Below are 26990 nucleotides of genomic sequence, written 5' to 3'. Positions count from 1 at the left end.
AGACTAGGTAAAGTATGTCTTATAGTGGACTTTACAGATGGATTTGGGCCCAGCCATCTTTTATTCCCCACTACAGGACATATGAATATGCAAATTCCAAAATTTAAATATTGGGGTATCCAGGTGTGAGATTACCAAGTACCCATCTATCAATAATGTGTTTTTTTAATATATATAATTTTTTAAAGATTTTGTTTATTTGAGGGAGAGAGTGCATGTGCTTGCACATGAGCCTGGGGACAGGACTGAGGAAGAAGCAGGCTCCATGCTGAGCGGGGAGGCCAGTACTGAGCTCTCAGGACCCCGGGTTCATGACCTGAGTCCAAGGCAGACACTTAATTGACTGAGCCACTCAGGCATCCCAGTAGTGTGTTTTATTATGTATTATCTGGCTGTTAATCTTTATGTAAACTCCCTGATGAGAATCTCAGAAGGTTGAATAGTAGAATTCAGGTACCGAAGCCCTATCCCAACTCCCAACAGAAGTAACTGGACTGAGTAAATAAATAAGAATTTGTTTCCAGGTGTTTTGTGGTTTTTTTAGGTTTTCTGTTTGGTTTTTGTGGTGGTTGTTTTACCTGCACAGGGAGCATTTTGTCCTATCTTAAAGGCATCCTCTATCAATAACTGTTCTTCTGTGTATCTTCTGTAGACCACCTCAGAAAAGTTATTTAAATTTTTTCCTCCAGAAAGCTTTTAAGTGAGTTGATAATCTATTAACTCCAGATTGGAAATTCACTTCTATTTCCCATCCCCAATTTTTCTCAACCAAGATTTCTTTCATGGCTCTCCAGATTATCTGCAGTGACCAACCAAGTGACAGCTTAAAACACTCCATCTAATTACATATTAGAAATATGAAGTCCCCAAAATTTGACTCCTATGAACCCACTCATTATTAAATTCCCATGTCTGTGATCTCCCTGTCAGTTAAAATTAAAGGCCCTTCCAAATATGTGCTCTCCCTTGTTTCTTACACCGCTCAGGCTCAGCTGGAAAGCATTAGCTTAAGTGTTTGGGCAGATTCTGGGAAACTTTCTTCAGTAGCTGCTGCCTGGGCTGTCTTTCATTGGAATATATTAAATTAGTTTAGCACCTCCAAAGATGAATTTCTCCAATTTCAAGGTAGTTGGTGCCACGTGTTTTCAGAATGTTGAAGGGTTCCTAGGGGTCTTAAGATTAGCACAGCATCATCTCCACCCCCACAAACCCAAAAAGATAACTCTACAATAAATAGTGCAGATATTGACACCTTACTATAAAGTCCTGACCTACATTATTGTTCCCAGGCTAAAACAACAGAAACTTCAGTTTCTAGGAAACAGAGAATCTTCAAAGAAAACATAAAGATGTCTGGGCTTTTTGCTTGCACATGTTTCCAGTCTGTGTTTGCTATCTATAATTTGCAGATTCTAAACTCAGGTGAGAGGAATCACTTATCCAGAGGCTAATAGAACACTTTACCATATAGGGAAGGAATTTTCATCCACGCGTAATAATACTTCACTGACATAGGATACCTTTGTTCTTGGAAAAATTTGCTAGGTGGATTTACCCAGCTACCAGGTCTTCTAGAGTCTCCCTTTTTCCCGTTGTCTGTTCAGCACATTTAAATCATAATTTTTATTTCTCTTTTGAACCTTATGTTCTTGACAACCCAGTGCTGTAATAGTTGAGTTCTGTGTAGTGACAAAGTATTTTCTTTTGAAAGACGAATGATCCACATTTGTAGCAGGCAGTCGTGCGGAGCAGTTAGTGCCTTTGCATTCTCTACAGTTCTGATCCAACTGGTTGTTCTTTATCCCTGTGTCCCCAATATGATCCTATCCTGTGAAATTCCTTTTTTCTACTACTAATCCTAACTCTTGGAGGGATCTTTTTTCCTTTCCATTTATCTCAGCAAGAGAATGACCTTTCACTGATTCCTCTAAAGCCTGTGGTCCCCATAGGGACCAATATGGCCTTTACAGTGTGCTTCTCAGGACCTTGCCTTTCCTCGTTATTTGAATATTCCATGCTTTGGAAACTCAGTGGTAGCATATTCCTTTTTGTTACCTATATGTGTCAAAATGGGCTATGACTCTCTTGTCTGTTCCTTTCAGGCATCCCCAACTGAGTTGTTAACCTGTTCAAGTTGAATCCTTTCCTTTGTACATAATATAGAGCTAACATTGTTTAGATTAGAATACCTTCCTTACTTTTCCTTGTCTTTTGATTTGGGGCCCAAATGTTTGTTTTGCTTCTTTTCTTTAGTGCCTTTCTTATAGACGCTGTCACAGGGGAAATCAAAAGGTCCCGTGTGCTCAGGATTGATTCAGCTGCTGCCAACCTTCATACCCTCAGTAAAGTAATTCCAATTATGGACAGGTTCATCCTCTCATTTAGGCTTGGATTATGTCTGGGTTGTTTGACCTTCCTTTCGTGTGACCTAATACTCTCCCGTAGGGTCTTTTCCCCACAGACTTCCCAGATATGTTCCACTATAGTATGTAACATTCCTGTCTTCCCATCCATGTCACCTTGCAAATTACATAATGGATGCACTGCTTTGTTGCTGATCTTCCTTTTCCAAAACTTTACAGATCTATCTGAATTTAATGTAATCACCTGTTAAAACTGTCTTAGTCTTTAAGGATAGTCCTTAATTATGTGTTTGATTTCTTACCTTTAGCTTTAAGAGAGCTCTACAACAAAAATTTCTTAGATCCAGGCTTTTTCTGAGAACCGTTTTAGTCTACTGCTGAATTTTGCTTTTCTTCCTTCATATATCTCTTTGGCTTATATCACCTTACTTGAATAAATAACAGACTCTTTTTTTCTAGTCTCATCTTGTAAAGAGCAGTTAAAACAAACTACATCTCCTTTGCCTTCTAAAGCTGTTTGACCTAACTTGCCATGTTTCCCTTAAGGAAGAAATCCCCTTTTTCCTCTATTAATCTGGGTATCTCACTTTGTTTTTCTTTTACTTTCCCGTGTGCTTTACTGTGATTATGTATGTTTAAATCCAGTGCTATTTTTCTTGATTATCTGAACAGATAAGATTCCTAAGGCCTTTTTTTTCTTTTTTAAGATTTTATTTATTTATTTGACAGGCAGAGATCACAAGCAGGCAGAGAGTCAGGCAGAGAGAGAGAGAGGAGGAAGAAGCAGGCTCTCCACCTAGCAGAGAGCCCAATGTGGGGCTCGATCCCAGGACCCTGGGATCATGACCTGAGCTGAAGGCAGAGGCTTTAACCCACTGAGCCACCCAGGCACCCCTCCTAAGGCCTTTTTAATTTTTCTCTTAGCTTAGTTTATTATGGCTTTGTTGAGGCTTTCTTAGTATCTCAATCGAAGAAGATGATTTACCCCCATATAATAAGGGCTCCATTTCCCTTTATCTTTTCAGTGATTTAAATCCATCACCCAACTATAGTTGAATCTACTACAGTCTACTCAGGGATTTATATCCAGGGCCAACTTGAAATCACGCTGGGCAGGACTGATTGCAGAACCTTATTGACAAGCTACATAAATCCAAAGGTTAGTCATTCCTCAGTCCTCTTTTTGGGATATGATGAAGGATACAGTTTGGGAATAGAATTAGCTGCATGCCTCCTAGTAATGCCAGCACATATTGTTAAAAGTTAGAACCTTTTACAATGCTGTGGAGCTTACATGGAGACTACTGCCATTTGCAGTCCTATTTACCTGGCAAACACATAAAGAGAACAGGTCATTCTACCAACGCTTGCCTGAAATGATTGCCTGTTTTGAAGTGAAACCTTTCCCAACCAAAGGACTCATATCTGTAGGCACTAAAGCATCCCCTAAATTTCTCCTTGTCTTCAGTGCATTGAATGTCTCTGCATAATGGATTTCAGCAACCCTCTTCCACTGTTGGTTCCAAACATTTGAGATGAGTTATGTTCCACTTTGGGGCAGACTTACAGAAGAAAATGAACCAGAAGGCCTAGCAGTGTGTGTGTGGTCAGTGACCTCTATTTTATTCTTGCTTGTCCTATAGAACCTCTTCCACAAGTGACATTGGAGAAAAGGACTGAACCTTCCTTCCCAGTACTTAACTTGCCCCAGAGAAGAGACACTATATTATGAGAGAGAAATCTGTTTCCCCTCAATGGGTAACAGTTATACTAATACCAATTTTTCAATTATCCATTCTCTTACCACTTTTTTTTTTTTTTTAATTAGTAGACTTTGCTTTTTAGAGTAGTTTTAGGTTTACCAGAAAATAGAGCAGAAAGTACGGAGCTTTCCATTTTTCCTCTCCCCCTCCCAGTTTCCCCTACTGTTAACATCTTGCTAACACAAGTATGATACATTTATTAAAATTGATGAGCCAGTATTTTGTTACATTATTATTGACCACAGTTTACATTAAGGTTTATTCTCTGTGTTGTACATTCTGTGGATGTTGTCAGTTGTGTACTATAAATGTGTCCCGTTACAGTATCATAGGAAGTAGTTTCACTGCCCTGAACATTGCCAGTGCTCCACCTTCTGGCCACATTTTTGAAATAGTATCTTTATCATATATTAAATTACTGTTTAATGTAGATGCCTTACATTTCTTACATTTATTTCTCAACATTTAATTATTTTGTTGCTGCCATGCCAGGTTTTTGTGGTTTTTTCCCCTTATTTGTGTTTCCTTATGGCTTACTGCTCACATATAGGTTAGCTAATTGCTTTTTCATATTTATCTTATTTCTGTCCAGCCATCTTACTGACTTTTTTATTTAGTTCTATAAGTGTTAAGTTTATTTATCTTCATTTTCTTACTGATTTTGTTACCTAAAACCCCAAGTTCAGCTGCTCATTGCTCAAAAGCCAATACTTAAGAGACCAGTTTTTTTTTTTTTTTAAAGATTTTATTTATTTATATGACAGAGAGAAATCACAAGTAGACGGAGAGGCAGGCAGAGAGAGAGAGGGAAGCAGGCTCCCTGCGGAGCAGAGAGCCCGATGCGGGACTCGATCCCGGGACCCCGAGATCATGACCTGAGCCGAAGGCAGCAGCTTAACCCACTGAGCCACCCAGGCGCCCAAGAGACCAGTTTTGATTGGAAAGGCATATGAGCTTTATCCAGAAGGCTGACCACCTGGGGAGAAGGGAGACTTTTGTCTAAATACCAACTGAGGTTTTTACCTGGCCCAAAGATTTTTAAAAGCACTTTAGGGCAGTTAATCAGTAAAAAGGGAGTTCAGTGGTCTGTAACACTTCTTGACTGTGTGCAGACTCAATGGTACCAGCTACAGACAGACATAGCAGTGCTTGAAGGTTGCATATTGGTGCTCTGGTTCCTATACAAAGAAAGGTTTGGTTCATCAAGAGAGCTACAGGTGCTTGCTAAACTTAAATACTGGTAAGTTGTCTGGGGCAGAGGCAATTTTCAATTTGGCTAAAATTTTCAGAACAATAATTCATTAATAGTAGTAACAGTATATGTGTCTCTGTTTCAAATTTAAATGAGAATGCTTCTTTCGTGTCACCATTAAATGTGATGTTTGCTTTTGAGTTGAATCACCTTCAGCGAACAGATACATCATTTACTTTATTAAAGAGTATACAAGGAAATGAATTTTTAATTTTGCCTTCTATTGAAGGTTTTCTATGTGAAGTTTTTCTCTTTTAACCTGTGAATATCCTGAATTATATGAAAGAATTACTGTTCTTGAATGCTCCTTGCATTCCTAGAACAATGTTTGACTAATAACCCTGCTGAATTCACTTTGCAAATATTTGACAGATCTATAAGTAAGTCCCTAAAAGAAGAAAAAAGTGCACAAGTACAAAGAAAATGGGATTAAAATACCACCTGGTAGTTAGAGAAAAAAGACAGCAAGGAAGCATAATAAATTATGTAAAAGAATATGGCTTCTGTAAAATGAAACATGAGTTATCAGTAATAAATATGAAGGACCTAAATCCTACTAAAAGTAATTTTAGATGGTGAGAATTTCACAGATTCACAAATATGTGCAATATATAAGAGACTAAAAATTCAAAAGCTGAAAATAACAAATACAGGTGGATATAAACAAATTGCCAGAGTTTATGTATTTTTTTCTTGTTCTATCCAGTGAACATGTATTGTCCAAAGGGTAGTTTTTGTTTAAGTTTCTCTTCATTTCACATAGGACTTGTTACCTTTCATATTCTCCAGTGTAACCCAGATCTCTGTCTCTTCCCATTTTCTGTCTGCAAATAGACTCTTCCTGAGTGGAACATCTTTCTTTAAGTCAGTCCCATCTCTTGTTGAAACCTGTTAGTCTACATAGTACAGTCAGATGTACCATTTGGATACAAAAGGTTCCACCCATTCCTTCCATAACATTAATATCCAGCTGGAGATTATTCTTAGCACTAAATTGCTGTGCAGAGAATGCTCTGATTTCTTTACCTTTCTAAAGTGCCTGTAAATCCATGCCACTAAAACTCACTATTACTGAGTATATATTTTGGAAAGGTTTTTCGCTGCCTTTCAGTATAGTTGTACATCTTCTGGAACTCTGTCAGCAGCCATAGACTCTTCCCTTATCTAACTTTCTTGTTCTTCTGTCCAAATTCTTTTTCTCCCTCCTTTTCCTTCTTTTCTTTCCACCTTTTTTCCCTCTTTCTTTCTCTTGAGCAAGTAGATCAGCTTGTTTCGTTGTAACCAAATAGTTGACTTGGTTTTGCTACCTGGTATTTTCGGTATGGTATGTGGCAAAGTCACCTAAGAACTATGCCTACTCTGTACCTCCCCCACCAAATCAAAGGAAATAAAAATTGAAAAATTTGAGACACTCTTGGGATAACAATGGCTTTAACCATAAGTAATTTGAATATAATATCTAAGTAGCAGTCTGTTGGCCTTATAAAAAAAATCTTAACATAGCAGTAAAAGTGAAATATGTTCATCTTTTAGCCCACTATAAAATAAAACTAAAGCTCATTTCCTTTCTTGTACTGAGCATTACCGTCTCACTTGGATTTTTATTCGTGGACTAATAAAGTAGAATATAGTGACTTACCTATCAGAAATTATATTAGTAGTTTCTTTTTTTAAGATTTTATTTATTTATTTATTTGAGAGAGAGAGTAAGAGCACAAGCAGATGGGAGAGGTTGCAGGGGAGGAAGAAGCAGACTCCCCCGTGAGCAGGGAGCCTGTTGCAGAACTCCAGCCCAGGACCCCAGGTTATAACCTGAGCCGAAAGCAGATACTTACCAACCGAGACACCCAGGTGATCTGTATTACTAGTTTAGTAATTCCTTAAAATTTACAAAATGTGATAGAATTTTCTCTTATTCTAGAAGTATTATTTGCTTCATATTCCCAGTGCTAAGAGTTCCTAACATATCACAGTCTCCAGATTTTCTCTGAGACTAACATGTACATTTTATCTTCAACTTCATTAAGAAATTGAAATTTTGTTTGACAATAAAGATATTCTTTCTCCTTGAAATTCATCTTTAAGTGTGCCAGTAAACCTTAAATTTTTTCATTACTATTTATTTCTACAGCATTGTAAGTATTTAATCTAACTCTGCCTTCTTTCGACAACCTAGAGTGACACCATTTTGGCCTTGGTCAGAAATCACAATTTAAAAAGCGGTTGCTATCCAGCCCCTATCAGACATACATTTGAGAGAAGTGTTACTAAGGAAAGAGTGCTGAGTGGTCATTGGCTTTGTCCAGTCTGCACTCTGAATTGTTTTTGTTTCAAGTTAAAGCTGTGTAAGCTACTTTCTTGGGAAATACAGTGTGAACTTTGGGTCTTACCAAGTATTGATAATTTTTTAAAAATCCAAATTGCTATGTTTGAAAAACCATCAAAGACATTGCTTTTACTTCATTTAAAATCTCCATAAAATAACACCATGAGAAATACCTTACATTTTGTGTCAGGGAAAAAAAATGGTTTTTCTAAAGGATTAGTAGACTGCTTTTCTAAGGGAAGCTCAGTGCCATATTTTAATACAGCAAATCATGATAGCAACTCTACATCTCTTCTAAATGTGTCTGAGGAACAGTTTCTGTGCTGGACAAAGACTGGATTTGAATAGAAAATTGAGTTGAAGCATTTGTCAAGCACCGGTTTTGTTATGTTTGCTAAGCCAGGCCCAGTGCGCCCCTTTTCATTTCATTTATTTCTCCCTTCACTAGAAAACGTTATGTGATGTGATCCTTATGGTCCAGGAAAGAAAGATACCTGCTCATCGAGTTGTCCTTGCAGCAGCCAGTCATTTTTTTAACTTAATGTTCACAAGTAAGTATATTAAAGTAAAACATAAATTTTTTTCCGTGAGAATGAGGTGGAGTCTAAATGAAAATATCTTCCTAGTTTTTAAAGCATTTAAGAAATTAAGGCCATAAAACAATGAAGTGATTGAAAAGTGGTTGTGGTGAGGATTGAGCAAAAGAAAAATGTTCTCTCATCAACCTTACAGGCCCAAAGATTTTATGGATGAAGGTACAGTTTCTACTTGAATGCCCAGTTTTCTTCTTGACCTTAGATGGAAAAGCAAAGAAGAAAATAAATGTTTAGGATAATTTGTCTAGCAAGTTAAACTAAATAAAAATGAAGTATGAAATACCATACTAGAAAGAACTCTAGATTTAAAGTTAAGAACTGTATCCAAGTCCTGGTTCCTCTGTTTAGTATTATTTTATGAGCTTGATCAGGTTATGTAATATATCTGCCTCAAGTTTTCTCTTTGGTGCTCTGGCTACCTGTAAGGTTATTGGTAGAGAATGAGAGCTTTGTTAGCTATAGCTATATTTATTATAGCAATTGCATTGCTGTAATTGTCATTGTTCTTGTAGATGTTTGCCAGCTGCATCAGATGTAGTTTTGCTCACAGCAATTTAGAAGAGTGCTACTCAAGTATTTTAGGACTTGGGGGAATAGTAAGACTATTTTATATATGTGTTTACTTGGCTTTTTTTTTTTTTTTTAAGAAATATACTAATTCACTAATTTCCTAGCTTATTTTAATTTAAGGCACTTTTCAAGTGTGGAGAATTAATTTTGCATTTATTATAGGAATGTCGGGCTTTCTGGGTATATTTTTTCTAGAGAAATCTCTGTCCTATTATTCTTTTCCATATTTAACATGGCCTGGAATGATCTGGCCCTCAGTTAAACTAATAATAGTACTCATGACATTTATATTTCTTCTTTTCATTTTAGCTAACATGCTTGAATCAAAGTCCTTTGAAGTTGAGCTCAAAGATGCTGAACCAGACATTATCGAACAACTTGTAGAATTTGCTTATACTGCTAGGTAAGTTAAGAAGGATCATTTCCATTATAGAGAAGTAAGGTTGGCATCTACCATGCCGGAGCATTGGGGTGACAAATTGGTATGCTCCAAATTCTTCAACATGAAAAACTACAAGGATGCCATACTGATGCAAGGACTGAAAAGTTTAATTTTCTGTTTAATTTCGGGGGCTAATAGGATACATTTTATAATAGCATTATTTAAATAATAAATTGTAGGAGATTAATATTCACTTTAACTTCTTTGCAGAATTTCTGTGAATAGCAACAACGTTCAGTCTTTGTTAGATGCAGCAAACCAGTACCAGATTGAACCTGTGAAGAAAATGTGTGTTGATTTTTTGAAAGAACAAGTTGATGCTTCAAATTGTCTTGGTAAGAAATCAGATTCCTACTAAAAACCAAACTTTAATGTGTATTTTAATTTTAAAAAGTGTGTTTATAAGTATCTTCATTTAATTTTAAAGACATTGTCCACTAGAAAATATGCTCAGAATACATTTTAAGAGATGCTTAAGGAGGTGCCTATTAATCTAGGCCTCAAGAAGCCCATTAAAAACTGTACTGCGGGGTGCCTGGGTGGCTCAGTGGGTTAAAGCCTCTGCCTTCAGCTCAGGTCATGATCTCAGGGTCTTGGGATCGAGCCCCACATTGAGCTCTCTGCTCAACGGGGAGCCTGCTTCCTCCTCTCTCTCTGCTTGCCTCTCTGCCTACTTGTGATCTCTGTCAAATAAATAAATAAAATTTTAAAAAAATAAATAAAAATAAAAAAATTAAAAATAAATAAAAATAAAAACTACTACAAAAAAAGCAACAAAAAAAACTGTACTACATTTTCTAGAAAAAATATGAAATAACTTTAATAATGATTTTTTATGTATCTGGAATGAAGAGTAAGGATTGCATCTGGTGGTGGTATGATATATGATATCATAAGTATGAGTGTTCACCTTTGTTGAAGCACTTAAGATTGCTACAGTCTGTCTTGAATGAGAAAACTGGGGTTGTGTATATTGCCTGAGGTCTTATAGCTAGTATGTGGAGGTGCTGAGGTTGGAATTTAAGTAATTTTGTTCTCAACTACTACACTATGTTGCCTCTTTACATTCTTAGTTGTGCTAGCTATTGTTTACTGGAAAAACTAAAAATCTTAGACTATAAAGTAAGATACTAATTAAGGGACCCTTATGGGGGCATGTGGGTGGCTCAGTCAGTTAAGCATTCAACTTTTGATCCCACCTCAGGTCATGATATTGGGGTCTTGAGATTGAGCCCCATGTTGTGCCCCACACTCAGCACAGAGTCTGCTTGTCCTTCTCCCTCTTTTCCTCTCCCTGCTTGTGCATTTGTCTCTCTCCCTCTCTCAAATAAATAAAAACATCCTTTAAAAAGACCAGTCTCTAATCTCACCTGTGCAATAGAGACATTCTGGGATGAATCTATTTCTCTGGGCCATAGTTTGGGGCTCCATTCATCAATAAGATTAACATTCCTGAGATTTTACTTATTTCCCCTTATATAAGTATTTTCACAAAATTTATTATAAAGAGGGAATTCAAATAAGTTTTTGGAAGATGATGACTTAAATATTTTTCCCTAACTCCCTACCACTCTAAATTTCCAACCAGGTACTTCAACTAAAAGAAAAACAGAGTAGGGAGTGGATATGATGGTACAAAGCATACTGTGGAACCTGGAGCAAGTTTGTGCTAACCACATCTTGGGCTTTGGGCTTCGGAGGAGACCATTTAGGATTTTTACTTCTGGATCCCTCTGTCATCATTGTTTTCAAAGCTGAGAGGAGGGACAGCATAGCAGCCTAAAAGGGAGCCTGATTCTCTTGGGCTATCAATGGGGCAAAGATAGTGGCCCAACTAGTTGAGCCAACTACACTCTCAGTACCCAAAGGAACTACTTCAGCCTGCTTTCTGTTTAGCCCTGAGTGTGGCTCTACCTGTGAGTTGATCAGAGAACTCTTTGTTTTTACCACTTGTCAGTTCTCTGCTACCTAGAAGACCCCAACAAGCTGTTTTCCACGAATACCAAAGGAACTCATGACATCTGATGGAACTGGGCAAAAATCATTCTAGGTTAAAGGAAACCCAGTAGTCTGAGGTACAGAAAGCAAGCTAAACAGCCAAAATGAATGTTTCCTATAGACAACTTTAATATAAGAAGAGGAGAACTTAAGATAGAAATGATGCATATGAAGGGGGTGGGGGAAAGCTGTGATTTTCCATGAAATTCCATTGAATTGATAAATAGATTGGATATTCCTAAAAATCAGACTGAAGAAGATCAAACAGAGAAAACTGTCTCATGATAACAAAACAAAAATGCAAGGGAATGGAAATAATTAGTGAAAACATAAAAAATGAAAGGAAGATGAAGGGACAGTGATATGAAATAGGAAGTTCAGAAGGAACAGATGGAGGAAATGCAGTATCAAAGAAGTAATAAAACTTATTTGAGCTCAAAAAAAACTTTACTTTTCACACCAAATTATACTAAGTACCAGACCTGATGAAGTAAGATATTCCTCTCCTAGATATATCCTAGTGATATTTTTTGCCTCCAAAATCAGGAGAGAACTTCTCTTTGGGTGATAAAAATGCTCTGGCACTAGATAGTGGTGATGGTGGCACAACATGGTGAATAAACTAAATGTCAATAATGGTAAGTTTTATGTTGCATATGTTTTACCATAATTTCTTAAAAAACCAATATAAAAAGAATTTATAAGCTTTTAGAGAGAAAGAGTATGGTAGGTTAGCCAGAAATTGGCCACAAATTCTTTCCATCCTTGTATGAGTCTTTGTATATGTGGTTTTGTAGCCGTCAATCAAGAGGTAGAGTTTTTTCCCTGTGTAGCCTAGGCTTGGCCATGTAGCTTGCTTTAGCCCATGGGACATTGGCAAATGTGACATGAGCAAAGGCTTAAAAAATGATTATGCTTTGGGGCTTGCCCTTCTTTGCTGCTGGGGACTCTTTTGCTATTATGAAAAGATTAGAGGCCATTTGGGGCACAGATGAGCTGTACTAGCTGATGTCTGTACCAACCAGCTTACATACTACGAGAGAAGTAAATGAGGCCATTCTAAACCATCCATTCCCAACTGAGCAACCGGCTAACTACAGACATAAGCTAAACCAGCCATGTTCAGAAGAACCACTCAGTTGACTCAGAGAATTGCAAGAAATAATATGTTACTGTTATGTTGAGCCACTAAGTGCTAGAGTTGTTTTTCCTGCAGCAGTAGATAACTGGGGTTCCTGGGTGGCTCACTTGGTTTAGCATTTGTCTTTGCCTCAGGTCATCTCAGGGTCCTGGGATCAAGCTCTGCATAGGGCTCTCTGCTCAGCTGGAAGTCTCCTCTGAGCTCACTCACATGCTCTCAAATAAATAAAATCTAAAAGAAATAGATCTCTCAAATAAGTAAAATCTAAAAGAAATAGATAACTAATATAAAAGTTTACTTAGAAAAGAAAGAATCAGAATGACATCAATTTATCTGTAACAGGAAGTTAGAAGGCAGTAGAATTTGACATGCAAATGGAGAAAAAAATTACATTTTAAAACATTCATTGGACACATTGCTAAGACAAATATTTGTTAAAGATTTTATTTATTTATTTTTGACAGAGAGAGATAGAGACACAGTAAAAGAGGGAACACAGGCAAGGGGAGTGGAAGAAGCAGCAGCAGGCTCCCTGCTGAGCAGGGAGCCCAGTGCGGGGCTTGATCCCAGGACCCTGGGATCATGACCTGAGCCGAAGGCAGATGCTTAACGACTGAGCACCCAGGCGCCCTTGACGAATTATTTTAAAAGAATTTTTAAAGAGGTATTAAAAATGAACTTACAGACTATATAGAAATATATGACAATAAGCACAGAAAAAATCAAAACTTTGGAATGTGACTCAAGTATTTCTTTAAAAAGAATTTGATTTGTAGTCTTCAAATACTTCCAAATAAATGCATTTATTTTTATCTCAACAGAGTAGTCTACCTGAAGAGGTAGAAAAGAAAAATTTTTACACCTAATGAAAGTAAAAGAAAATACCTTTTTAAAGTAAAATTAATAAAATGGAAAAATCACATTAATAGACTATAGATTGACCAGAGAAACAAAAGCTAATTATTTCAAAGAATCGTATAAAATACCTAACAAGTCTAATCAAGAAGGAAAGATGAGGGTTATCTAGATGGCTTAGTCAGTTGGACCTCCAGCTCTTGGTTTCACCTCAGGTCGTGGTCACAGGGTCCTGGGAGCAAGACTACCCCCCCACCCCACCCAGTCAGCCAAATTGAATCCATCAATGAATGTCTTTTTAAAAATAATTCTTTACCAAAAAATGTAATAATAATAATACTTTGCCACCCTGGTGTGAGATATTGGTAGTGGAGGAAGTTGGTTGTTTGTGGAACAGGAGTATATGGGAACTTTGTACTTGCTATTAAACTTTGCTGTGAACCTAAGACTACTGTGGAACTTAAAATCATATCAAAATGTAGAATCAAAAGTAGAATGTTATAAGCTTATTTTAAAATTTATTTACAAGAGAAAATGTTTAACACTAGCCAAGAAAAAATGTGAAAAAACATTGAAGGGGTTTTTCCTACAAAGTATCAAAATCAGCCATACTTAAGTCAGTATGGTATTGGCATAAGAATAAACAAATCAGTAGAATAGAAGAGGATCCAAATTTATGAAATTCGTTCAGCCTCGTATTTCTGGAGTCATACTTTGTCTTCAGTGTTTGTTTGGGGTTTGTTTGGGTTTTTTGTTTGTTTGTTTGTTTGTTTGTTTTTAATATTTTATTTATTTGACAGAGAGAAATCACAACTAGGCAGAGAGGCAGGCAGAGAGAGAGGAGGAAGCAGGCTCCCCGCTGAGCAGAGAGCCCCATGCGGGGCTCGATCCCGGGACCCTGGGATCATGACCCGAGCAGAAGGCAGAGGCTTTAACCCACTGAGCCACCCAGGCGCCCCTGTTTGGGGTTTTTTAAAGTCATTTTCTATTCATTTACTTTCTTTTGTATTTAGGTATAAGTGTGCTAGCAGAGTGTCTGGATTGTCCTGAATTGAAAGCAACTGCAGATGACTTTATTCATCAGCATTTTACTGAAGTTTACAAAACTGACGAATTTCTGCAACTTGATGTCAAGCGAGTTACACATCTCCTCAACCAGGACACTCTGACTGTGAGAGCAGAGGATCAGGTAACTAAATTGTCTTCCCACATTTTTCTTAGTAAAAATATCCTTATTGATTTCTTATGTTTCATGTTTGGATACATGACAAGGAAAAGAATCATATTAGGAGAGAATCTGTTCATTAAACAGAGTATTCCAAAATCGTTTCATAGGAAAAGTAAATCTTGGGTGCTTGCAAGGGCTTTCTGTCTGAGAGGTAGGCCATTTGGTAGAAGTAAAGTTATTGGATACCATGGTAGGAAGAATAATGCTTCCCCTCCAAAGATGTCCACATCCTAATCCCCAGAACCAGTAAGTACCTTTCATGGCAAGTGGGACTTTGCAGATGTGGTAAGGTAAAGATCTCTGAGATGAAATTATCTAGGTGGGCCCACTGTAATCACCAGACCCCTTAAGTGTGGAAAGGTAGGCAGAAGAGTCCATGTCAGAGTGATGGGATGTAAGAAAGTCTTGGCCAGTGATTGCTGGTTTTGAAGATGGGAGGAAGAGGCCATAAGCCACGGAATGCAGGCAGCTGCTAGATTCTGGAAAAGGCAATGAAATGCTTTCTCCTCTAGATCCTCCGGCAACCCTACTGACACACTGATTTTAACCAAGTGTGACACATTTTTACTCTCAAACTATTGGAGGTGTAAGCTGGGTACAGGCATTTGGGAGCTAGGTGGTCCAACAGTAACACTTTGATATGCAGACATTCAGTTAATCCCTCTTTTCAGTCCCACACCCTTCTCTGTATTTGAAGGCAGTAAATTTATGATAATTTGTTACATCAGCAATAGAAAACTAATAGAGGTACTATAAGATCATAAGCCTTGAATTACTTTTCTTCTAAAGATAAAAGATTTGCACTGAGCCATTTTTGTCTGGTCTTAATGGCCCAGAGTCATTGGTTATAGTAGTCTGCAAATTGACAAGTTGGACCTGGAAGACCTGGCTAGGCAAACAACAACAAACACAACCACACTTCTCAGCTATGTGACTAAAATTAACTGACTTACATGCATTATGGAAAGGGAATTAAAAAACAACTTTAGTCTGAAGAAAACCTGGCAAATGGTATCTACAGATCATCAGACCTGATGAGCACTACGTATAGGTTAATATTGTCAATGATAAGTCATGTTGATATTATGTACCCTTAATATAAAGTAAGGAGAATGGCATGGCACCTCTGTGGTCTTCCTCTGAAAAAACTGTAATTCTGGTTTAATGAGGAAAACATCAGACAAACCCAAATTGAAGGACATTTTACAAAATATCTGACTAGCAGGGCTCCCGGGTGGCTCAGACAGTTGAGCATCTGCTTTCAGCTCAGATCATGATCTCAGGGTCCTGGGATCGAGCACTGCATCAGGCTTCCTGCTCAGCGGGGAACCTCGCTCTGTCTGCTTGTGCTCTTTTTCTTTAAATAAATAAAATCTTTAACACTGTCAAAGTGATCAGAAACAAGGAAGGTCTGAGAAACTGTGAAAGTCTAGAAAATCTAAGGTGACATAATGAGTAATGAGATGTGGTATCTTTTATGGGTTTGGGACAGAGGGAAAAATTAGATAAAAAAACTAAAGTTTTGGAAATATGGACTGTACTTAATAATTGATTCGTTAGTTGTGATAAGAGTATCTTGCTACTGTGGTGAGTGCTGTGAAGTGTGTAAACCTGGTGAATCACAGACCTGTACCCCTGGGGCTACTAATACATTTTATGTTAATAAAAAATAAAAAATTTATATATGAAAGAAGAGTACCTTGCTAATAATATAACACTTTAACAGCAGGGTGCAGGGTATATGAGGGACTCTGTACTATGTTTGCAACTCTTTTGTAAATATAAAACTTTCCAAGATTAAAAATTTATTTTTAAAAAAATAGGCCAGTTCCCATAAAAAATTAACTCATATGGAGATCAGAACTTGGGCCATATTAACAGTAACTCCAACTGAACCAACTTAAGTAGCTCAAACAATTATGTGGCAGATTTTTATGTTTATGAAATAAAAGATGTGTTATCAGTGTGTTTAAACTCATGATTTGTGGTGCACCTGGCTGGCTCAGTTGGTAGAGCATGGGACTCTTGATGTCAGGGCTATGAGCTCAAGCCCCATATTGGGCATGGAGCCTAATTTATTTACTTATTTATTTTTATTTATTTATTTGAGAGAGCACATGAGCAGAAACAGCAGAGGGAGAGAATCTCAAGCAGATTGCACCAAACACAGAGCCAACTCAGGGCTTGAGCTCATAACCAAGAGTCAGATGCTTAACTGACAGCGCCACCCTGGGGGCCCCTGGGCATGGAGCCTACTTTAAAAACAAAACAAAACTAATAATTTATAAATCAAATTGTGTTAATAAACTTGGACTTGTTTGGTAAAAATAAATGAGTGCTATAGTACTATTTTGAAAACAATTCTTATATAAATATCCTTTAAAATATAGAATTTTTATATTGTAAAGTTTCTGGAAAACAGGTATCAATTCATAATTAGGAATACTGTATTGAAATAAAGTCATAGATGACCTTCATATGTCTTGGAGTGGAAACTTCCCCCTGAGGAAATTAGTCTATGTTCCTGGTACCGAGTGAACATGTATTGAAACTATCATTAACCAGTAGGTTTCTTTCCATTGAAATGTACATCACAGCTCCTTCTGAGAAGTTACTTTTTTTTTAAAGATTTTATTTATTTATTTGACAGAGAGAGATCACAAGTAGGCAGAAAGGCAGGGAGGCAGGCAGAGAGAGAGAGAGGGATGGGAGGAGGAAGCAGGCTCCCTGCTGAGCAGGGAAAGACCAATGCAAGGCTCCATCCCAGGACCTTGAGATCATGACCTGAGCCGAAGGCAGAGGCTTTAACCCACTGAGCCACCCAGGTGCCCCAAGAAGTTACATTTTGTTTTAAAAAATCATAAAGTCAGTATCCTATATCCTCCTGTGATTGCATTATATAGTAGTAATTAGTTCTAAAATCTATCTACAAGAGTCATTAGAGCAGTGGGTAAACTATTGTGACGTACAGGCAAGTATTTGGGAATGAAAGAAAATATCTGAATAAATAAAATATCTGAATAAATGGTTGTATCTTCATGAGATCCTCCCCTAACCTTCAGTATGAGAGTAAACAGGTAATTGGAAATGTTGCTGCCTTCTAAGAACTTTATTTACTATGCTATTTTCCCTCCTTAGGTTTATGATGCTGCGGTCAGATGGTTGAAATATGATGAACCTAATCGCCAGCCATTTATGGTTGATATCCTTGCTAAAGTCAGGTTTCCTCTTATATCAAAGAATTTCTTAAGTAAAACGGTACAAGCTGAACCACTTATTCAAGACAATCCTGAATGCCTTAAGATGGTGATAAGTAAGTTGCCTTACTGTCCATCCATAACCTGATCCTATAGCTAGTTTCTCTTGAGCTTAAACACTTTAGAATGGATCAGACTCAGCACAAGGGAAAAACATTCAAGACTTAGCTCTTTTAGGGGCGCCTGGGTGGCTCAGTGGGTTAAGCCGCTGCCTTCGGCTCGGGTCATGATCTCAGGGTCCTGGGATCGAGTCCCACATCAGGCTCTCTGCTCAGCAGGGAGCCTGCTTCCTCCTCTCTCTCTGCCTGCCTCTCTGCCTACTTGTGATCTCTGTCTGTCAAATGGATAAATAAAATCTTAAAAAAAAAAAAAATTTCTACAAAAAGACTTAGCTCTTTTAGATACTTAATCCATGGGGGTTGTCAGCTCTTTACTTGGAGGAGACTTACATAAGCCCTTATTTTATAGGGACACTGTGATAGAAGGAAAAATTATTTATACCTTGTTTTCTTTTGTGTATGATAGCTTTCATGCTCTTCATTTCTGGTGTTTCTTTCTTTTTTTTTTTTTTAAAGATTTTATTTATTTATTTGACAGAGAGAAATCACAAGTAGATGGAGAGGCAGGCAGAGAGAGAGAGAGGGAAGCAGGCTCCCCGCTGAGCAGAGAGCCCGACGCGGGCCTCGATCCCAGGACCCCGAGATCATGACCTGAGCCGAAGGCAGCGGCTCAACCCACTGAGCCACCCAGGCGCCCTCTGGTGTTTCATTTTTTATATTAGTCAACCAAATAGTATACTGTGATCACTTTTTCCTTTTTATTTATTTTTTTTTTCCTGGCCTAGAACTAATATCTGCCATACTTTTTCATTACTTAGTTTTTCTTGACTTGGAGGCTAAATAAATGTTCCTCTGTAAATGTTCCTTAATAAAATTGTACAATTAGACAATCTGTTGCTTTTCTTTTATTTCTTGGAAACATCCTTCATAGAGTCTTCTTTCTACATATTCCAGTATGGACTGTTTGCACTCTAACCTTAAGGCACACTTATCTTAGACTTCCCTTCTCTGCCATCCTGGATGTCCTTTCACTTCTCTCCTAAGTTAGACCCACTGTCTTCCTGGACCCCAGGTGTTCCCTTTTCATAAGTCTCTCTATTGAATGGAATGTATCCCCTAAAAGGTTCCTGAGAAAGTATATCTTATATTAAATATTTGGAGACTTGATGAATCTCATGTCTTTGTTTTACCATAGAGTTGAAGGATTCTTAAACTGGGTATAGAATTGTGTTGAAAATCATTTTCACTTAGAATTTTGAAGGCAGGGGCGCCTGGGTGGCTCAGTGGGTTAAAGCCTCTGCCTTCGACTTAGGTCATGATCCCAGGGTCCTGGGATCGATCCCCGCATCGGGCTCTCTGCTCAGCGGGGAGCCTGCTTCCTTCTCTCTCTCTGCCTGCTTGTGATCTCTGTCTGTCAAATAAATAAATAAAATCTTTAAAAAAAAAAAAAAAAGAATTTTGAAGGCATTGCTCCATTATTAACTAGCTTCTGGTGTTATTTTTGAGAAATCTGTCAAAATCTGTCAGTCTGACCCACTTACTTTTTTTATTCCTCCTTTGTAAGCATTTAAAATCTTTGGGGGGGGGGTGGTGCTCCTGGGTGGCTTAGTTGGTTAAGTGTCAGGTCTTGTTTTTTTGTTTGTGCACCCAGGTGCACCCAGGTTTTTGCTTAAGTTCTGATCTCCTGAGTCCTGAGATCAAGCTTGGCCTCAGGCTCTGCGCTCAGCAGGGAGTCTGCAGCCAATCTTCTCCTTCTGCCCCTCCCCATCTTGTGCGTGTGCATGCACACGGGAGCTCTCTCTCCTCTCAAATAAATCAATCTTTAAATAAATATTTTCTCATATCCCTGAGGTTCTTCCGGAAGTTCACAATAATGTAACTTGATGTGCCTCTTTTTTTTTTTTTTTTTTTTTAAGTTATCATGTTGGGCATTTTCTATCATTTCAACAGATTTCTTTGTTCTCTGTTACTGGTATTGTGATTCTTCAGCAATTGAGTCTCTAATCTTGTCTCTCTTGTTACCCATCTTTGCTTCTTTGTTCTATCTTCTGAGAGGTAGCCTTAATTTTTCTATCAACACTTTTATTTCAGCTCTTATTAATTTCTGAGAGCTTTTATTTATTCTCTGGTTTCTTATTTCATGGCTAAAATATCTTATTCTGAAGTAGCATTGTAGTACCTTTCATGCTCTCTTGTCTGTATTTTCTGTATTACCTTTGAATTTTGTTTTTCTCTTTTTGTTGCTATTGGAAGCTTTTCTTAGATGTTTGCTATCATCTGTGAGTCATATTTATAAGACTAAGTTATTATTAAACTAGTAGATAAGGCAGTGTATGTGCATGGGCTCCTTACCTCTTGGACTGAACTGCAGGGTAATCAGTGTAAACAGTTTCTTAATTGAGGAGCCTTCAAATGTCAGTATCTGTAGATACTTTCTCAGGTAGCTAGGTATAGACAGCTGGGTATAGACATTCCTTGGTAGGGAATATTTTGGTACATAAACTTAGTCCTTGTCTTCAGGCTTATACCCTTCTCTGTGTGATTCCTTGAGACCAGAGTATCTCCAAAGACCAGTCCTCACATATCCTACAGTGGAGAAGGCATGGCAGATTACCTGACTGTGTAGGAGACCTGGCAGTTCAAATGTTGTTTATTCAGAATTTTAGAGTTCTCTTATCTTCACCCCCACCCCACTTTCTGGGATACTTTCTATCTCCAATTAGGAATCTTTCCATAGTTCTGCAGGATAATTTGGCTTGCTTGTCATTGGCATCTTCTTCCACATCCATTTCGGTTTAGCATTCTATCTGCTACCGGTCAGTCTTCATTAACTAAGTTTTAGGGTTACAGACCTATTGTCAAAGGTAGAGTTTGTGTTTGTTACTTGCTTCCCTGTTGTCTGGGATGGCTTTTAAGAGAAGCGGAGAGAAAAAAGGTCTTAAAATGGCACATTCAATCTCAGGTTCTTTATATTATATTTCTATTATATCTCAGGTTCTTTAAATCTGAATCTGGCTTTAGAGGTTTAGTTGGAAATGTCTTCCTTATTCCAGGATGATTTTTTTAAAATTTTATAAATTCTTCTCATGCACTTAATAAATTTCTTCTTTTCTTTTTTTTTTTTTTTAAATTTTAAACTTTATACCCAACTGAAATTTATTTGAATAAATAAGAATCTAGGTTGTTGGGTTTTTTTCCCTTTGTAAGTCTGGCAAGATGGCCCAGTATCATTTATCAAATAATTCATCTTTTCCCACTGATTTGAAACATCATAAACTAAATTCCCACTAATCTATACATACACAAAAATCAGTTTCTCTTTCATTTCATTCTGGTACCTTTTAATTATTGTTGTACCTCACTTAAATTCTATATCCTGGAGAATTTATAATTTTCTTCTTATAACTTCTACACTTAAAAAATTTTTTAGATATTTTTGTTGTTGCTATTATGAATTATATATTTTTCTTTGTATTAGTTATTATTGATCCCTTTTAAAACTTTTTTCAGTTGATTTCTCTTTTTCTAGGGCTTTAATTTTTTATCTGCTAATAATGATAATTCTAGCTTTTCCCCCTATTTTCTTGTTACACTGCCCTATTATATTAAATGGCTTTTTCATGACAGTGTTCAATTAACTGATAATGGTGATAAATGGCAACCTTGTCTTTTCCTTACTTTAATGGGAATACCTTTAGTTCTAGTGGTGTGGACATGGGTTTTGACTGTCATTGGCTTATGTATGTGTGTGGTACATAGGTGGATATGAGTGGAGTGGATAGTAGGTGTCTATAATTAAGAAAGTACTTTTCCTAAATCTTAAACTTTAATAAACACCTGTAAAAGTTATTTTTTTCCTGAGTTTGAGGATTTTGGCAAGTATTTCTTTAGTGTTACTGTTTTAAAATTTGGTATGCATATTTAAGCTATACAGAAAAGTATAAAAAATAATACAGATATTCATGAACTTACCTAGCACCTTAAGAAATCAATACAGATAAAGCATCCAGTGTACTCCTTCCCAGTGACAGCTCCCATTCTTCCACCTGAGAGGAAACAGCCCTGAATATGGTGTTTGATTACCATATGATTATTTAAACAGTTACCATATATATAGGCAGCATCTTGTATTGTTTCGCATGTTTCTAAAATCTATGTAAATGTTACACTGTATGTATTCTTCTGGAAATTGCTTTTAAAAATACTTTGTAATTCTCATGTTTTCTCTTGTGACCAATAAGTTAAATAGAAGGGTGCTTTTAAATTAGCCTTTGGTTATAGATTTTACTTAATTGCATTGTGGTCCAGGAACATCATGATCAGATCTTTAGTATTTATTGAAAGTTGTCAATTTTTGTAAAGTTGTCATTTGTATCTTTTATGACCTAATTTTTTGGTCTAGTTAATTTATCAGTTACTGACAAAGTTGTATTATATTTACCCACTATAGTAGATTTCTCAGTTTCTTCTGTAAGTCTGTTAATTTTTCTTTTATATATTTTGAGGGCTTATTAGTGTGAGTTTAGAAATGTTATCTTCCTAGTGAATGGGACCTTTTATCATTATGTAGTCATCTACTTTTTCCCTATAAGATTATTGCCTTTCTGTATTTTATTAGATATTTATATAACTAATCTACCTTTTTATCCAGTTAGTGATTTCCTGGCTTATCTTTATCCTTATGTGAAGTCTTTTCAAACATTTTTTGTCCTTATATTTTAGGTGTATCTTTTTCAAAACAGCATATAGTTTGATTTTCTTTTTTAAACCCTTTTTGATTATCTTTTAACAGGTAAATTATATTCCATTTAATTTACTGTAAGTACTACTTATTTGAATTATTTCTAATGCCTTATTTTGCACTTTTTGTTCATCTCAGTTTTTCTGTACTTCTCTCTTGTCTCCTTTTGGGTTGAGGTTTTTCCCTACATTTTTTCCTTCTACTGTTTGAGAAATTTTATACCCTGTGTCAGTCTTTTTAATAGTTATCTTTTCTATTTTAATACATGTACCTTAGACATTAATATTTCTACCCTCCTCCATGGGGCACCTGGGTGACTCAGTCAGTTAAGCATCTGTTTTTGGCTCAGGTCAAGTTCCAGAGTCCTGGGATTGAGCCCCATGTTGGACTGACTCCCTGCTCCATGGGAAGCCTGCTTCTCCCTCTCCCTGTGCCTGCCGCTCCCCCTCCTTGTGCTTTCTTGCTCTCTCTCTCTCTGTCAAATAAATAAAATCTTTAAAATTTTTTTATTTCTACCCTCTCCAGAAGAAAACAAGGATCTTAGGACACTTTAATTCAGTTTCTGTATTTACATGTTTATTTGTTCTGTAATTTAGTTCTCTTTTTCTAATTTTCCAGATGAGACATGGTAATTTTTTAATAATTTTTTAAAAATATTATGAGTGTTTAGATTTACCCATGTTTGCCAGTTTCTTTCCCCACCATTTCTTCTTGTGTCTTAGACTTTCCTTCTGGATTATTTTCCATATTTCTAAAGAACGTCTTTTACAAACTTCATACATTTATAGTCTATTTGTTGTAAATTGTTTTGGTTATCTGGAACTGCCCCCCCATGCTCTTCTTAAATGAAAGGTTAACAAGGCATATAATTCTAGATTGAATACTTTGAAGATCATTCATCCTGCCTTCATCATTACTGTTGGTCCCTGCTGTTCGTCTAGTTGTCATTCTTTGTAAATGATCTGGGTTTTTTCTACGGCTTTTTACAAGAGCTTTTCTTTACTTCTGGTGTTTAGCGCCAAGTATGTGTGGGCATTCATTTCTTTGGTTTATCCTGCTTGGTATTTGTTTTGTTTCCTGAATTCAGTGATCTGTGTTTTTCATCATTTAGAAACTTCTCAGCCATTTTTTTTTTTTTTTTTTTTAGATAATGCCACTGCTTCGGGAATTCGAATTAGAAATGTTGGCAAGTCTTTACTTTGTGATTTCTAAACTTTTCATTCATCTTTGTCTCTTTGTGTTATATTTGGGATAAATCTTGAAATGTATATTCCAGTTCACTAATGCTGCTTTCATCTGTTTCTGTTCTGATCAGTTTAGTTGTTTAACTTATCCTTTGAGTTTTGAATATTAGCTACTTAATTTTTTTCAGAGCAGCCTTGTCATTTTTTATGCTCTTTGCTCATGTTTTCCGTTCTTTTATTTCTATAAACATTTTAAATATAGTTATTTTGTGTTTTGTGTTTAATGAAGCTAATACCTAAAGAGTCTCTGAAGACCAGATGCTGCTGTTTGTTTGTTCTTTTGACTTATTCCTGTCTACTTAATTCCTTAAGTGTTTTGTAATTTTGGATTGTGAGCTTATATTTTTTTATCTTAATTTCCAAGAATATTGGGAGGCCTGGGTTAGACTATTGTGGGTCTTCCTGCTCTCCTCAAAAAGAAAATGGTATTTGCTTTTGCCAGGTGTCCTGGGGCATAAGAAAAAACAAGATTATGTTGAATCTTTCTTAACTTATGCATTCCTAGATGTGCAAGTAGGTAAATTCAAACCTCAAACCTGCACAAGGTCAGGCCATCATTACAAATTCTTAGGAAGGAAACTACCTCACCTGGAGCTGAAATTTAAGTAGGCAAATTACAATTTACCTCTTTTGCCATAGGGCAGTTTGGTTTTTTGGCTTTTCTTTTTTTTAGCTTATCTTTTCATTAAAGGTATAATAATCTAAGTGATCTTGCTTTAGGCAATGATCTCAATTCTGACAGCTTACTTGTATAAATCCAAGACCTTATCTTCTCTCCCTCATACACCCAGTAAGATAATTTCTGAGTTTCTGATATTATCAAAAACCCTCATAGTGGTACCATTAGTACTTATCATTCTAGAGGTCTCTTAATGCTTACTATTCTAGACTTTAGTTTTCTCATTTTTCTCCCTCTGATCTTAGCTGTACATTTTCTTTGCCATTTTAACCATCTTGTTTTAAGTAATCTCTACCCCCCTCCCCAGTGTGGGGATTGAACTCAAAACCCAGAAATCAAGAGAATTGCATACCCTACTGACTGAGCCAGCCAGGTACCCCTTAACTGTGCATTTAGAAGAATGTGGGGGATAATGGTGCTTGGGTGGCTCAGTTAGTTAAGCATCTGCGTTTGGCTCAGATCATGATCCTGGGATCCTGGGATTGAGCCCCATATCCAGCTCCTTTGCTCAGTGGGAAATCTGCTCAAGGGTTCTTTCCCTCCCTCCCTTTCTCTCCCCCCGTTCCTCCCCCTACTCATGCTCACTTGCTCTCAAAAAAAAAAAGAATGTGGGGTTTTTTTTTCTTTCTTTTCAAGATTTGTTTTCTTTTATTCTTTTTAAGATTTTGTTTATTTGAGAGGGAGAAGGGGTGTGAGCAGGGGGAAAATGGCAGCGGGAGAGGGAGAAGCAGGTTCCCCACTGAACAGGGAGCCCAATGCAGGGCTCAATCCCAGAACCCTGGGATCATGACCTGAGCCGAAGGCAGATGCTTAACTGACTGAGCCACCCAGGCACCCTTATTTATTTATTTTAGAGAGAGAGAGAGCACAAGCAAGAGGGGCAAAGAGAGGGAGAGAGAATCCCCAGCAGACTCCACACTGAGCACAGAGCCTGATGTGGGGCTTGTTCTCACAACTCTGAGACCACAGCCTGAGCTGAAACCAAGAGTTGGATACTTACGCAACTGTGCCACCCAGGCACCCCTAAAACAAAGTTTAAATGTTTATTCTTTCTGATGTTACAGTTATTTTGTACCAGGAAGTATTTGTGAAAGTCTGAACTGTCATACTGCTGTAAGTAGAAGTTTAGCTTACTCTTTAAAAATGCATGAAATACGAGTATACTGACTGCAGTATGCTGAGTTAAGTACACTCCTGCAACTCTCCTGGGCTCTTGAATTCCCATTCATCTTAAACCAAAAAAACAATGTGGACAGTATCTACAAATGCAATCAGCAGTTAGATTTCAGTTAATGTGGTGAGCAAGAAAGTCTCTCATGGAAGGTAGTTAGAACCTACTTTGAACCAAAAGTTGTTCTTGGTACCTCATCTGGACATTTCATTTAAGGTATAGCTGGTCTCAGTCACAAAGTTTTAAGGAAATAAGTGAAAGAGAAATGAGCATTTTCCCTCCTGCCTAAGACATCTTTCTCAAGAGTGGCCTTAAGTTTGAATGTCTTAGTTATTAAATTGTATCACTTGCCTCTTAATTTGGAAGTCAAGTAAAATTTTCATTAAACACCTAGTTAACGATACTGTCGTGATTTTCGGTATGTTGACCCAAGATTGTCCCTTAAATTGGAAAAACATATGATATATTCATACAATGGAATGCTTTGTATTCACTAAAAATATTTTAAATGAATAATAATTTAGAAATTTTTCATAAGTGGCAAAAGCATAAAACACACTTGTGGCCTGTGTGGAGCCCTCCTAAGAGCAGTAGCTCTCAAACCCGAGCATTTCTGGTTCCAAAGTCTTAGGGTATTATACAGTAATCTGGATTTTTAACAAGTTTTCAGGGGCCGTTGCTGCTGGTGATGGTCAGGGAGCCACAGTTTAAGAGCCTCTGTCTTAGACCTAGAGTTGGGTGGCTGAAGAGGGGGTCAACAAACTACATGCCACAGACTGTAGCTAGCTAGCTCTGAGTTAAAAGTGGTCTCTGCATTTATAAAGTATTACAAAAACAAATGGAGAGTATGTGACAGAAATCCTATGTGACCTGCAAAGCCTAAAATATTTACTGTCTGGCCCTTTTCCAAAGAAAGTCTGACCCCTGACCTAGAGCATGCACCAGAGCCTTAGCTGTAAAGGTTGCCTGCTGCTCTAATACAAAGTGCTTTTACTCAAACTCTAAAATGAAGGAAATTCTAAATATTGATACTGATTTTCATTCACTCACAGACTTCTCCAGCCTGTCTCTCTTTTTTAAAGGCCCACACAGACTCATGAACAAGTGTTTTGCATGTGTTAAGAATTGTTGACATTATTTTTTTATCAATAATACTACATATATAGTTCAAAACAATATGAAAGGGTATATAGTGAAAAGTAGATCTCTCCATTAACCCTGCTCCCTATCCCCTTATCCCCTCATGCTGGAGATTACAATCTTATATATCCTTCCATGGGTAGTCTGCATACACATTTACCTCCA

At 37.1% G+C, this 26990-nt stretch overlaps 1 protein-coding gene across 4 annotated transcripts in view; it reads left to right on the top strand.

The window, feature by feature from the left end:
- Positions 1 to 26990, top strand: part of KLHL7 (kelch like family member 7) — a 68718-nt gene that overhangs the window by 11884 nt on the left and 29844 nt on the right. For 3 of the 4 annotated variants that reach the window (XM_082693714.1, XM_082693715.1, XM_082693717.1), the window contains exons 2-6: positions 8153 to 8255; positions 9180 to 9273; positions 9523 to 9647; positions 14320 to 14495; positions 17673 to 17847. In XM_082693714.1, coding sequence (XP_082549840.1) covers positions 8153 to 8255; positions 9180 to 9273; positions 9523 to 9647; positions 14320 to 14495; positions 17673 to 17847 — 673 coding nt within the window. Of the gene's footprint in view, positions 1 to 3388; positions 3523 to 8152; positions 8256 to 9179; positions 9274 to 9522; positions 9648 to 14319; positions 14496 to 17672; positions 17848 to 26990 lie in introns of those variants that run through there. The other variant, XM_082693716.1, reaches the window with a different exon arrangement.

Source organism: Mustela nivalis, assembly GCF_964662115.1.
Source record: "Mustela nivalis genome assembly, chromosome: 12".
NCBI lineage: Eukaryota > Metazoa > Chordata > Mammalia > Carnivora > Mustelidae > Mustela > Mustela nivalis.
The sequence above is the reverse complement of the archived record's forward strand: the minus strand, read 5'-3'. Positions and strand labels throughout refer to the sequence as shown.